Here is a 14,669-nt window from a genome sequence, read left to right on the forward strand (position 1 = left end):
TGCATAGACACCAAAAACTACCCACTAGTACTAGTAAAAAAAAACTTTAGTAGCGTACAATGCTTAGCATTCAAGTGTCTTGTACCGCTCGCCGCCATGTTGAAAAGGTTAAAGTTCATCTCATCTCGGCAACTCGTGTATCAAAATTTTCTACGAGTTGCCCAGTGGAAAATACCACAAGAGGGGGCGTTCATGTGTGTTTTCCATGTCGGCGTTTGGTATTTACCATAATTCCCATAGCACATGAATGCAGCATCAGTCCCTGTCTCATCGTCTGAGGTAAAACCCACTCGCAGAGTTTAAACACAATTCTCATCATCGTCTCTTGACTCCAATGATCTCTGTTCACACTCACGTTGGTGGAAAAAATAAATGCTTATTCATTCACACACTTCACTAAATTTCTTGTTCATAAAGTCTTTTTATCATGTAATATTAAACATTTTTAAACTGCTGTGTCTAAGCGTGTCTTTTCTGTTTTGATGATGACGTGACAATCTGTCGGCAGACTGATTGTCTTTACTGCTGTTTTCATATCATCTGTAAAGGAAGTAGCTCATTTCTATATTTCTTGCAGTAAAAAAATTATTTATGTTTTCTTAAAGTTTGGTTAAAACCCACTTTGGTGGGTTTTTTTCTTCCCCCGAATTCAGCCGCAGCAAGCTTCAACAGGTTTACATAGGACACCCCATACCAAGCTGACAGATTTTAAGGCGTGAGTATGAGACATGAACACTTACAGATTTCCCTTTCCTGAAGAGGAGCTGGTTACCAGCCAGAGTGAAGTAACGTGTTTTCCAGCGTTTGATAAACTTCCAGCGCACCTGTTTCTCCTTTAATGTGCCCTCGATGAGCGGCTGGCCATCTTGATTCACCACTGAAAAGAAGTTAGTTATAGCAATGTGATAATGTTATTGCAATTTCACAAAAAAACAACAACAACCAGGATCGTATTCAGTAACACAAATACATTTATAACATTAGAAAATTGGCGGCACGGTGGTGTAGTGGTTAGCGCTGTCGCCTCACAGCAAGAAGGTCCGGGTTCAAGCCCCGTGGCCGGTGAGGGCCTTTCTGTGTGGAGTTTGCATGTTCTTCCCGTGTCCGCGTGGGTTTCCTCCGGGTGCTCCGGTTTCCCCCACAGTCCAAAGACATGCAGGTTAGGTTAACTGGTGACTCTAAATTGACCGTAGGTGTGAATGTGAGTGTGAATGGTTGTCTGTGTCTACGGTATGTGTTAGCCCTGTGATGACCTGGCGACTTGTCCAGGGTGTACCCCGCCTTTCGCCCGTAGTCAGCTGGGATAGGCTCCAGCTTGCCTGCGACACTGTAGAACAGGATAAAGTGGCTAGAGATAATGAGATGAGACATTGGAAAATTAAGAATGCATGATAGTTTTGACTGATACACGTATAGTGTTCAAACCACATTACAGGCTATGATCAAAAAGTTGCAGGACTGTTCCTGTTTCGAACAAATGGAGCACAGCATAGTCATGCACATGCAGCAGGAGCGAGCAGTAACTCTCATGAGTCAGTTTGCTGCATGACATCTTGCTGATAACATTAGGACCTGTGTTACATGCGTTTTTTTGTTTTTGTCTTTTCTTTACAGCACGCACATGTGTATTTGCAGTTTTATGATAGACCAGAGATCAAACATTAAATTCTGTGTCAAACTGTGTTGTGGAAGCAGCAATAGAGACTGTGTCTAGAACCCAAGTCCAGTCCAGAGCTCAAGCCCATGTCCATTCTGGAGCCCAAGTCCTGTCCAGAGTTCGAGCCCATGTCCAGTCCGGAGCCCAAATCCTGTCCAGAGTTCAAACCCATGTCTTGTCCAGAGCCCAAGTCCAGTCCAGAGCTTGAACCCATATCCTGTCTGGAGCCCAAGTCCAGTCCAGAGCTTGAACCCATATCCTGTCTGGAGCCCAAGTCCAGTCCAGAGTTTGAGCCCATGTCCAGTCTGGAGCCCAAGTCCTGCCCAGACCTCGAGCCCATGCTCAAGCCCATGTCCAGTCCAGAGCCCAAGCCTAAGCCCCCACCTGAGCTGACTATCCAGTGCCACGTCTGCCCAGGGTGGCACACCAATGGCACAGTATCTGGGGCCATTGAAGATGGATTTAAGCTCCCGGAGGGAGCTCTTTTGAGGGGGGTTCTGTCACACCCATGTGCATTGGTGTGCATAACTGGCTCTCTCTCACGTGTGCTCTGGACATTGTGCACTAAGAACTGACCACGGCAAGTCTATGGCAATGAAGCAACAAGCTGAACGAGGTGTTTTGAGAAGCATTCGTGTGTCAAAAGGGCCAGAACATTGTCCTCCAGTGATAACCTGCACGTCTTGCCCACTCAAAACACGCACCTGGCTCATTGCTTCATTGCTGTAAAATTGCAAATGCCACATGCTGCACATTGTCACAAAAATGTGTGTAACCCAGGTCCTGATGTTGACAGGTCGATGTCATGTGGCATACTCATACTCATGAGAGTTACTGCTCACTCCTACTGCATGCACATGACACTGTCATGCTCTGTTTGTTCACAACAGGATCAGTCCTGGAAACTTTCGATCACACTTCTCTTTTTTTTTTGTTGTTGACAAAGTTACACAAAGACCACAGCACAGCACAATCATGGAAAAAGTGCTAAGATGGTGGTAGCATCCCTGCTCATGTGTAGTACTCAATTAAATATTCACAGTTGGTTTAGATATTTGTTGCCAAAACTGTTGCAAAACGTGTCATGAAACAACTCCAGCAAACCCTTTTACATAACCGTGCGATACATTTTGTAAACAGCAGATGGGCCACATTTCAGTCTGTAGCCCACTGCAGCACCACTGTGACATTGGTTCAGATCCAGACTTCATGAAAGATCTAACTGCTACAGAGCAAAGAAGTGAGAATATCAAAAGTGATGCATTTGCACTGTATATGTACTGAAGAAAACACAAAAATGAATGCTCGAATTCTTGAAGTGTCAGGTGTAAAAGTACTTTAGACCTAAAAACTGAGCGATGCATCAATGCAACATAGACATCCATCCATTATCTGTAGCTGCTTATCCTGTACAGGGTCGCAGGCAAGCTGGAGCCTATCCCAGCTGACTATAGACGAGAGGCGGGGTACACCCTGGAAAAGTCACCAGGTCATCACAGGGCTGACACATAGACACAGACAACCATTCACACTCACACCTGCAATCAATGTAGAGCCACCAATTAGCCTAACCTGCATGCATTTGGACTGTGGGGGAAACCGAGCACCCGGAGGAAACCCATGCCGACATGGGGAGAACATGCAAACTCCACACAGAAAGACCCTCGTCAGGCGCTGGACTTGAACTCAGAACCTTCTTGCTGTAAGGCAACAGTGCTAACCACTACACCACGGTGCTGCCTGCAACGTAGACATCTCATCTCATCTCATTATCTCTAGCTGCTTTACCTTGTTCTACAGGGTCGCAGGCAAGCTGGAGCCTATCCCAGCTGACTACGGGGCGAAAGGCGGAGTACACCCTGGAAAAGTCACCAGGTCATCACAGGGCTGACACATAGACACAGACAACCATTCACACTCACATTCACACCTACGCTCAATTTAGAGTCACCAGTTAACCTAACCTGCATGTCTTTGGACTGTCGGGGAAGTCGGAGCACCCGGAGGAAACCCACACAGACATGTGGAGAACATGCAAACTCTGCACAGAAAGACCCTTGCCGGCCACGGGACTCGAACCCGGACCTTCTTGCTGTGAGGTGACAGCGCTAACCACTACACCACCGTGCCACCCGCAAAGTAGACATGTTCTACAAAACATTAAATAACTTTTGTGTTGTTTATGATGGAGACTGACTTTAAATTGTGTCTGAAGCGCGAGATTCTCCACTTTCCGATGCAGCTTGAATGGTGCTTTTATGATGACCAGGGCTGATTTACAGTGCATGCAATCACATGGTATGGGAATAGAAGCTTACTGGAGGAGACATGTCCACATTCTGACTCTGATGTTGAGAGGATCATGCAGCAAATCCACTGAATTCTGTACCTCATAGTGTCAAGATTGAGAAGTCGGTGAGCTGTAACTTGGTGGGACAGTGGTGAAGTGGTTAGCACTGTTGCCTCACAGTAAGAAGGTTCCGGTTTCGAACATCACAGCTGATGGGACCTTTCTGTGTGGAGTTTACATGCCTCCATAGGTTTCCTCCAGGTGCTCCAGTTTCCCCCATGCAGATTAGGTAAAATACCCAGCCACTGGGGTTGCACAAGCCAGTGCATACTTAGTGCCAGTCCCAAGCCTGGATAGATTGGGGACGATTGTGTCAGGAAGGGCATCTGCTGTAAAAACCCTATGCCAAATCAAATATGCGGAACAGATCTGGTGTGGCGACCCCTAACGGGATCAGCCGAAAAAAGAAGACTGAGCTGTAACTCTCTGAGAAAGAAGTGTATTTGAATCAAACTTCACATAGAGCTCCAAAACACCTCAATGGGTTTTGGAGCTCCACATTGAAAAACATCCCTGGCTGATGATGGAGTTATTCAACAATACACAAGCTTTTTACACTGGGCTAGTTTTTTAAAATGTTAAATATCAAATGCTTACACAAAGGTAAAGCATGGTGGTGACTTTACACTGCATTAGAAAGAAAGAGTAGATTCCTGTGAATCATATGATGTATCACACTTGATACAGACTGAAAGATTAAGCTCAAAATTGGCAAAAATATTTAACAGGTATTCCACGAAATCGAGTCATACATGAGCTGATAGCCGACGAGGCGCATAGCACCGAGTTGGCTATAAGTCGTGTACGATTAGATTGATCAGAATAACTGTTTTATTTTACATGGTGGTGTAGTGGTTAGCGCTGTCACCTCACAGCAAGAAGGTCTGGGTTCGAGCCCTGGGGCCGGCGAGGGCCTTTCTGTGCGGAGTTTGCATGTTCTCCCCGTGTCCACGTGGGTTTCCTCCGGGTGCTCTGGTTTCCCCCACAGTCCAAAGACATGCAGGTTAGGATAATTGGTGGCTCTAAATTGACCGTAGGTGTGAGTGCGAGGGTGAATGGTTGTCTGTGTCTATGTGTCAGCCCTGTGATGACCTGGCGACTTGTCCAGGGTGTACCCCGCCTTTCACCCATAGTCAGCTGGGATAGGCTCTGGCTTGTCTGTGACCCTGTAGGACAGGATAAGTGGCTACAGATAATGGATGGATGTTCTTACCAAGAAATACTTACATTCCATATTTTGTTGCTTTTTTTTAATTTTTGGGGTTTTGTTTTCGAGTGGTTTTTATTTCGTCCTCGGTTGGTTCAGCAACACGCTCTGCCATTTTGTTTTTCTCTATTCACGGTATATGAGCTGATATCCTAGCAGTAGAGTAGCCAATCAGAGCGCATGATTACTCATATCCAGTGAATGTGGATTGAATAAAATCTATATCCAGGTGTTTCTTTGTCTATATAAGCTTTAGACCTTTAACGTGACGTGTCTGGCCCAGAAAAAGGTTGAGAACTCCTGATCTAAGATACCAGCTAGCATTTAAACCACTAAAGAGCCTGTCTTGATCAAATAAGATTTTAGAATAACATAGTTCATCTAAATAGCATTCGGAGTGAATGCTGAAGTCAGACTACTGATTTATTTGTCCTGGAAATGCCTGTTAAATATCACTTCGTCCATCCGTAAAGAGACATTCAAATCTGAAATCCTGAACACACTACTGCAGCACATTGTTTGTTATTATTAAATTCAAATCTGAATACAGGAGAAAAAAAACTGAAATTTATCTACAAAGCAGTGTATGTGAATGTGATCCTGAGGCCAGACTGAGACAGGACACACACTACCCACTGTCTTCTGTGCGTGTGTTTGCTTGCTCTGTCTTAACCAAGCAGTAAGACCACAAAGTGCTACGCCAAGTGCCCTCCTTGGCCAATTCCTGTAAAACAGGAAACAGGGTTACAGCTCTTCCAGGACGGCATAAAGCACCCCATTGTCCACATCTTTTTCTGCAGCAATGAGGAGAGCAGATGAGAATCTGATGCTCTTTGATATCCCTGTTTACGATTAAGTACGAGCAATCGCTGATGGTTACCAAACGCTGAGACCCTGCTCTTCCGGAAACCGCCCCCTCGGGTTCTCACACACAACGTTCGAACATTGCTTTATCTTGTGCCACTGTGCTATAGGCAAACAGCCTTGGATTCTTGCTAATATAGAAAAGGTCCTTGAAAGAGGGGGAAAGGTACAGTAGTGCTGATGTCACGGGGTAACCAGGGCCAAACTGGGGCTGTTGCATTTGCCTGTTTGTTGAACAGACGCTATTCATGAGCAGCACAGGGGCAGTTTTAAGTTTAGGAGGATAATGATAAGCTCTGAAACACACCAGGCCTGATGTGCTGGTGCAATCTACAGGAAACACCTTGCCTCTTCAGGACAATCCTGGAGGAGTAGGAGTCTAAATCCACAAACGGCAACATTCAAAGTACATCTCTTCTTTATCTTCTTTCTACATAAGGCCAAAAAAAAAGTGTGTTTCAGGTAACATGAAATACTAAAATAAGGTCGGTAGGTAGGAAAAAAGTTTTTTTTTTCTTAATTTTTTTTTTTATTTTGTTCGAAAAAATTAACACAAGTAAACATCTTACAAAATAGTATTTTGGCACAGAATCCTTTATACCACACATCATAATAAAATAAGTGTTTTAAATCTTTAAACGAATAAAAAAAATATTGCAAGAGTTTGAGTTATGATCTACGGAAGCGTATTGCTGCCACACTCAAAAAAATTGGCTTAGAATCAAGTAATTACGTGAAAAGATATTGTTAACAAAGTTATCATGTTTTTACAATATATTTATCATGTAATAACATAACATCACGTAATTTCATGATACGAAATTATCATGTTATTTCATGATATTTTCATGTAATAACGTGAAAACACCTTATCAAGAAATAACGTGAAAATAATGTCCTAGGCTAGGCTACTTCCATTAAAAGCAGACGGCCTAGCCTACTGTAGAACTTGGGTCGAGCAAAAACATGGCTGAATCCTGAATGACTCCTATTTGTATAAATAGGGGACTACATAGGCGGTAAAATGTAGTGTTTTTCCCTGCCATGGAAGTGCACTTGTATACTGAAGAGGAAGCAATTTGCATTACAGCCTTGAATGAGGATTCAAAATGGCGGCTCGGCTCGGTTTTCCCTTCCTCCTTCAGTATACAAGTGCGCTTCCATGTTTATGCAGGAGGGCTGATAGAAGTGGCAAAACATTTTACTTTTTATCATTTCTTTCACAACTTGAATGCGTTGAAACAAAAAATTATGACAAACTAACGCCGCTTACACTAAAATATCGAGGGAAATTTGTAATAAAAACTTTACGGTCGGCAATTTCGCAGCCGAAATTCTCGGTCGGTCGGGTTACCAGAAACACAATATTTTTTTTATTTGGCCTAAGCATTTGAAGGAAGTCAGTTCAACAAGGGTGGAGAAATTATTACATATTAAATAAATTATTATAGATTAGCAATAGCCACGTCGTTTTGTCGTGAATTCACGTTCTTCCTCAAGGTATTTTACATTCAGAATTTTTCCCCCATTGTGGTAAAGCTAATTGGGAATTGAATTATATCATTTCCTTGTTCTAACATGAGTGTTTATTTAATAAGAGCTTTCTCATTTAACTTTAACTTCAACTTCTATTTAATCCCAAGCTTTTTGACCGCTCTGTGGTTGGACAACCCCCAGGCAGAGGTGGACAGTAATGAAGTACATTTACTTGAGTACTGTACTTAAGTACACTTTTTGAATATCTGTATTTTACTTGAGTATTAATTTTTTTAAACTTATGACTTTAACTTCACTACGTGTGAAAGACAAATATCGTACTTTTTACTCCACTACATTTCTATGAAGGTCCTTGTTACTCATTATGATGAAGCAGCTTTGAAAGTGGATGTTTTTTCTTTTCTAAAACGTGATTGTTTTTTTTTTGCAGGTGACACTGAGAGCCTATCAGTAATCACTAGGGTCACGTGCAATCACTAGCGATAACATTGCAATAGCTATGCAGTCTGGTTCGTCAAATAACTTTCTATGGATTTGCCCGCCAAGTTGCCATCGCCTTGTCCACGGCTAACATTAACACATAGCTAGTTAACTTGGACACTGTTAGTTAGCATGCAAACACGCAGTTACACTAACATGAATAACATTAACTTATCTGAAGTCCTTTCAGTAATGTTTTAGCATAATCTTGCCAAATAAACAAAATGTAGAAATCTTTCTTTTCTAGTAACATTACATTACCGTTCAAAAGTTTGGGGTCACCCAGACAATTTTGTGTTTTCCATGAAAAGTCACACTTTTATTTACCACCATGCTTTGGGTATGTGTGCATGTGTTCACTGCTTCAAATAGGTTAAATGCACAGGATGAATTTCACTGTGCTTGAAGTGTGCACGTAACAAATAAAGGTTTCTTCATCATTGTGGTCTGTATATTATACAGTACAATCAGTAGCTCTTTTTTGGAAAGATCTCTTGACAGAGCAGAGCCCCTTTGTTTTATTCAGCACAGAAAACCAACCCGGTAAGTTGGACCTCGCTCAGCCAATGAAGTGTCTTGTAAACAGCAATCTATATCAACCATAGCATTTAGGTAGTTCTGTGTGTTTATTCCAACCAATTCTGATCAGCCACACCTGATTCCACCTGTTTAATCTTCATCTTAAATATAGCTATTAGATTTGGCTCCAACTTGGTTGAAATGAAAATCTGCATCCACACTGGTCCTGAGTAAGCAGGACGCCTCCCAATCTCCAGCCTTCGTAGACTGTTGCATAGTAAGCTCATTTTGTGGTCACATCAACTCGTGTTCTACGCCTTGCCTCTTTATGGACATTCGTCTGGCGCAGTGTATTTGTATCCACCGTCAGTATGATCAGTACTGACTGATACCTCTGAATATTTCATTGGTCTCCTGTGAGTGAAACCAGACTCCAGGCATTAGAGGGATCTGTGCTTTGCGCCGTATTTTCTAAACACGTTTTGATTCACTGATGGAGGAAGACAAGCAGAAAATCAAACAGCTGCTGAAGTAAGAGCCAAAGCAACAGCAATGAAAACCCAAAAACCACAGATCCTCAACGCTAAACACACTAACCACAGCCCTGCTGAATTCTCCATTCTGATTGGTCAGGATGTTCAGATGTTTACTCATTTCCTATTACAGCAGAAAACACTAATGCATTATATATTAATGTGCTGTTTCTAATTAATACGTTATTGTTTCTATAGTAACAACTCATTCACAGGGACATGTACAGCAGACGCTCCACAGAAACGGATTAAAAACGTGTGTAAGTGTCAATGTGGTGACGTTTCCTGTAAGGAGATGTTTATTTAGAGGTAAAGCTGTGACTTTTCCCCACATCTTCAGGACAGAGGAGGTTACACTTCTTTGCAGTTTCTCTGTAACATGACAAGCTGTGATTATTTTTTTGTGTTAGTAAGTTCAAGGGAAAGCAAAAGAAAGAAAGAGAAAGACATCAAAACAGAAAGAAAGAAAGAAAGAAAGAAAGAAAGAAAGAAAGAAAGAAAGCAAACAGATGGAAAGAAAGAAAGAAAGAAAGAAAGAAAAACAGACTGAAAGAAAGAAAGAAAGAAAGAAAGAAAGAAAGAAAGAAAGAAAGAAAGAAAGGAGACTGAAAGAAAGAAAGAAAGAAAGAAAGAAAGAAAAAGAAAGCAAGCAAAGAAATGGAAAAAAGAAAGAAAGAAAGCAAACAGATGGAAAGAAAGAAAAACAGACTGAAAGAAAGAAAGAAAGAAAGAAAGAAAGAAAAAGAAAGCAAGCAAACAAATGGAAAAAAGAAAGAAAGCAAACAGATGGAAAGAAAGAAAAACAGACTGAAAGAAAGAAAGAAAGAAAGAAAGAAAGAAAGAAAGAAAGAAAGAAAGAAAGAAGGGAAGCAAACAGATGGAAAAAAGAAAGAAAGAAAGAAAGAAAGAAAGAAAGAAAGAAAGCAAACAGATGGAAAGAAAGAAAGAAAAACAGACTGAAAGAAAGAAAAACAGACTGAAAGAAAGAAAGAAAGAAAGAAAGCAAACAAATGGAAAAAAGAAAGAAAGAAAGCAAACAGATGGAAAGAAAGAAAAACAGACTGAAAAAGAAAGAAAGAAAGAAAGAAAGAAAGAAAGAAAGAAAGAAAGAAAGAAAGCAAGCAAACAGATGGAAAGAAAGAAAAACAGACTGAAAGAAAGAAATCAAAGCAGATGGAAAGAAAGAAAGAAAGAAAGAAAGAAAGAAAGAAAGAAAGATGGAAAGAAAGAAAAACAGACTGAAAGAAAGAAATCAAAACAGATGGAAAGAAAGAAAGAAAGAAAGAAAGAAAGAAAGAAAGAAAGAAAGAAAGAAAGCAAACAGATGGAAAGAAAGAAAGAAAGAAAGAAAGAAAGAAAGAAAGAAAGAGACTGAAAGAAAGAAAGAAAGAAAGAAAGAAAGAAATCAAAGCAGATGGAAAGAAAGAAAAACAGATGGAAAGAAAGAAAAACAGACTGAAAGAAAGAAAGAAATCAAAACAGATGGAAAGAAAGAAAGAAAGAAAGAAAGAAAGAAAGAAAGAAAGAAGGCAAGGCAAGTTTATTTATATAGCACATTTCATACACAATGGCAGTTCAATGTGCTTTACAGAAGTAAAAACAAAAACAGTAAACAATAGAGAAATAAAATTACATAAAATAATTTTATTTTTATTCTAAAACAATTAATTAAAAGAATTAAAAGAATTAAAAGAAAATAATAAGAATTAAACAATAGTAGAAATAAAATAATAAAATGAAGTAGTAGTTCAAATAGGAGGAGAAAAAAGAAACCAGCAGAATAGAATAAAGAATAAAATAGAATAAAGTTAAAGTTAAAGTAAATTTAAAACATGCAGAGAAAGTAAAGATTATAAAAAATGTAAAGAAGACAATATTAATTATTTAACAGAAAGCATCTGAGAACAGCTTGGTCTTTAGTCTAGATTTGAAGCTGCCAACAGGAGGAGCATTTTTAATGTCCTCTGGCAGTTGCTTCCATAGCTGTACTGCATAGTAGCTAAAAGCTGCTTCACCACACTTTGTTTTAACAACTGGTTTTAATAGTAAATTTTGCTGCTGCGATCTGGTAGATCTGATTGGGTTAGGCCGCTGCAACATATCAGAGAGGTAATTGGGCCCTGGACCATTTAGAGATTTGTACACCAGCAGCAATGCTTTAAAGTCAATTCTGTAGCTTACTGGAAGCCAGTGAAGAGACCTTAGAATTGGAGTAATGTGCTCTGTTCTTTTTGTTCGTGTGAGAACCCTAGCCGCTGCATTTTGAACCAGCTGAAGTCGTTTGATGGTCTTTTTTGGCAGGCCTGTGAAAAGGCCATTGCAGTAGTCAACCCTACTAGAGATGAAGGCATGTATTAGTTTTTCCAGATCATTTTTTGACACAAGTCCTCTTAGTTTGGAAATGTTTTTTAGGTGATAAAATGCCGTTTTAGTGATTGCTTTCATGTGACTGTCAAAGTTTAGCTCGCTGTCAATGAAAACACCAAGATTTTTAACCATTTCTTTAGTTTTAATCCCTTTTGTGTCAAGAATAGTGGTAATCCTGAGTCTTTCATCTTTTTTTCCAAATAGAATTACTTCTGTTTTATCTGTGTTCAGCTGAAGAAAATTTTGTGACATCCAGCTATTGATTTGATCGATACACTGGTAGAGACATTCAAGGGGGGCATAATCATTAGGTGATAGAGCAAAATAAATTTGGGTGTCATCTGCATAGCAGTGATACAAAATTGAATTTTTATTGATAATTTGCCCAAGTGGGAGCATATAAAGGTTGAAAAGTAATGGTCCAAGAATCGACCCCTGAGGGACACCACAGGTCAAGAACATTGACGTTGAGGAACAATTTCCCAGGGTAACAAAGAAGCTTCTATCTTTTAAGTATGAATTTAACCAATTGATAACTTTACCAGTCAACCCAACCCAGTGTTCAAGTTGATATAGCAGTATGTTGTGATCAACAGTATCAAAAGCTGCACTGAGGTCCAGTAATACCAGGACCGATGTTTTGCCTGCATCAGTATTAAGACGTATGTCATTTATAACTTTAATCAGCGCTGTTTCAGTGCTATGATTGGCACGAAATCCTGACTGAAAATGATCAAAACGGCTGTTTTGATAGCAAAACTGATAGAAAGAAAGACATCAAAACAGATGGAAAAAAGAAAGAAAGCAAAACAGATGGAAAGAAAGAAAGCAAGAAAAGAAAGAAAAACAGATGGAAAGAAATAAATAAAGAAAGAAAGAAAGAAAGAAAGAAAGAAAGCAAAACAGATGGAAAGAAAGAAAGCAAAATTGAGAAAGAAAGACATCAAAACAGATGAAAAAAGAAAGTAAAACAGAAGGAAAGAAAGAATGAAAGAAAGAAAGCAAAACAAATGGAAAGAAAGAAAGAAAGAAAGAAAGAAAGAAAGAAAGAAAGAAAGAAAAACTGATAGAAAGAAAGACATCAAAACAGATGGAAAAAAGAAAGAAAGAAAACAGATGGAAAGAAAGGCTATATATAAACAAATGTAATGAAGTGATGAGGAACTTGTTTCACAGAGATTTCACAACATTGAATGTAACAACAAATGGATAAAAATGATGTTATTCTTTAATTGCTAGAAAACTGTTTGTCGGCAAACTGCTTTTATTGGAAACACTGTGATGGAAACAATAATTTTGCTTCATCACACCATCAGGTCATTGATTATTTTTTCTATAACAGTACAATGCTGAGTGTTTCATTCATTCATTCATTCATTCATTCATTCATTTGTTCATTCACACGTAAATAATTACAAGTTACATTACTCCAAGTTACTCCACTGGCCTGTAAATAGTAAAATACTAATCTAGGCAGGTGTGGCAGCGGGGGCGTGGTCAAGCGCCGGTGTGTGACAGGAGGGCGGAGTCAGGGAAGGTAAGTGGCAGAATCACTACACCTGACATCAATTAACCTGTGTTTGTGTGTCTTCCCAGTGACCGCGCCCTATTTAAAGAGGGAGAGCAGAGAGCAGAGGAGAGCTCATCCCCGAACAAGACGCCAGTCATGCGTGTGTCGATTTGAGTAAAGATTGTTAAACTGAAAAGGATAGCAATAAACGCTATTGTTGAACCCGATCGCTGTCCTGCCGTCCTCTGTGCTCCACCCACCAACACTGAACCACTACTGGGGGAATTGGAGCACCAACGCCGAACCGCCCCATGGAGTCTTCCCCATTTGCCGACCTGGTCCACGCCCTCGCCACGGCCCAGCAAAGCCAGCATCAGGTGCTAGTCACGTTCCGTAAGGAGCAGGAGCAGCGCTTCGAGGCCCTGGTGTTGGCCCAGCAAGAGGACCAACAGGCGTTCCGGCACCTCCTCCCGTCGGCGGGGACAACCAACGCTTCCATCGCAGACCCGTCCCCCCTCACCCTGACAAAGATGGGCCCGCAGGATGACCCCGAGGCTTTCATCGCGCTCTTTGAGCAAGTCGCGGAGACCTCGGGGTGGCCAATGGATCAGCGCGCAGCGTGCCTCCTCCCCCTACTAACGGGAGAGGCACAGCTGGCCGCGCTACAGCTCCTTGCCGACCGCCGGCTGGCCTACGCGGACCTTCGCCGGGCCATCCTCCAGCGTGTGGGGCGCATCCCCGAACAGCAGCGCCAGTGCTTCCGCACTCTGCGTTTGGAGGAAGTCGGCCGGCTGTTCGCGTTTGGCCAGCAACTCCGGGACGCCTGCTGGCGGTGGCTGAGGGCCAACAACCGCGACGCCGAGGAGATCGTCGATCAGGTGGTGCTGGAGCAGTTCATTGCGCGCTTGCCAACAGGAACCGCGGAGTGGGTCCAGTGCCACCGCCCAGCGTCGCTGGATCAGGCCATCGAGCCGGTGGAGGACCATTTGGCGGCTGTTCCGGCGGCAGGACAGCAGACCGCCTCTTCTCTTCTCTCCTCTTCTCTCTCTCTCTCCCCCTCCTCCTGTGTCCCGTCCTCGCCCCATTCTCCCACCACGGAGGCGGGGGCCGGCACCACCCCAGCCGGCCCGCCACACCCGCGGTGCCCTCCCGTTCCTCCCTTCTGTGTCTGTCTCTCCCCCCCCTCAGGTGAGTGAGCCCCAGAACACTGGTGCAGAGAGGAAGCCCGGGCTGGTTTGCTGGTGCTGCGGGGAACCGGGCCACCTCCAACAGCAGTGCACGGCAATGGAGGTGGGCGCGGTGGTTCGGATCCCCGACGCGCCAGGAGCCGCCCCAGGCCAGAGCGTATCGCATACCAGTGAGTATCCAAGGGGATACATATCAGGCGTTAGTGAATTCTGGTTGTAATCAGACCTCAATTCACCAAAGCCTGGTGCAAAACGAGGCATTGGGGGGAGCACAGGGGGTGAAGGTGTTGTGTGTGCACGGGGACGTTCACAGCTACCCTTTGGTGTCAGTCCACATTTTTTTCCGAGGGGAAAAATTTATAGTGAAGGCGGCGGTTAATCCTCGCCTTACCCAGTCTTTAATTTTGGGGACTGATTGGCCGGGATTTCGGGATTTAATGACACACTTAGTAAAGAGTGGGTCCTGCCATTTAACAGGGGGAGGTCCCGGTGTCGCTT

The 14,669-nt window shown here is 42.3% G+C and overlaps 1 protein-coding gene across 4 annotated transcripts in view; it reads right to left on the minus strand.

The window, feature by feature from the left end:
- Nucleotides 1-14,669, minus strand: part of veph1 (ventricular zone expressed PH domain-containing 1) — a 285,636-nt gene that overhangs the window by 12,151 nt on the left and 258,816 nt on the right. For all 4 annotated transcript variants that reach the window (XM_060923054.1, XM_060923053.1, XM_060923052.1 and 1 more), the window contains one exon: nucleotides 741-877. In XM_060923054.1, coding sequence (XP_060779037.1) covers nucleotides 741-877 — 137 coding nt within the window. The remainder of the gene's footprint in view (nucleotides 1-740; nucleotides 878-14,669) is intronic.

The sequence above is a fragment of the Neoarius graeffei genome, chromosome 6 (genome assembly GCF_027579695.1).
Source record: "Neoarius graeffei isolate fNeoGra1 chromosome 6, fNeoGra1.pri, whole genome shotgun sequence".
Taxonomy (NCBI): Eukaryota; Metazoa; Chordata; class Actinopteri; order Siluriformes; family Ariidae; genus Neoarius; species Neoarius graeffei.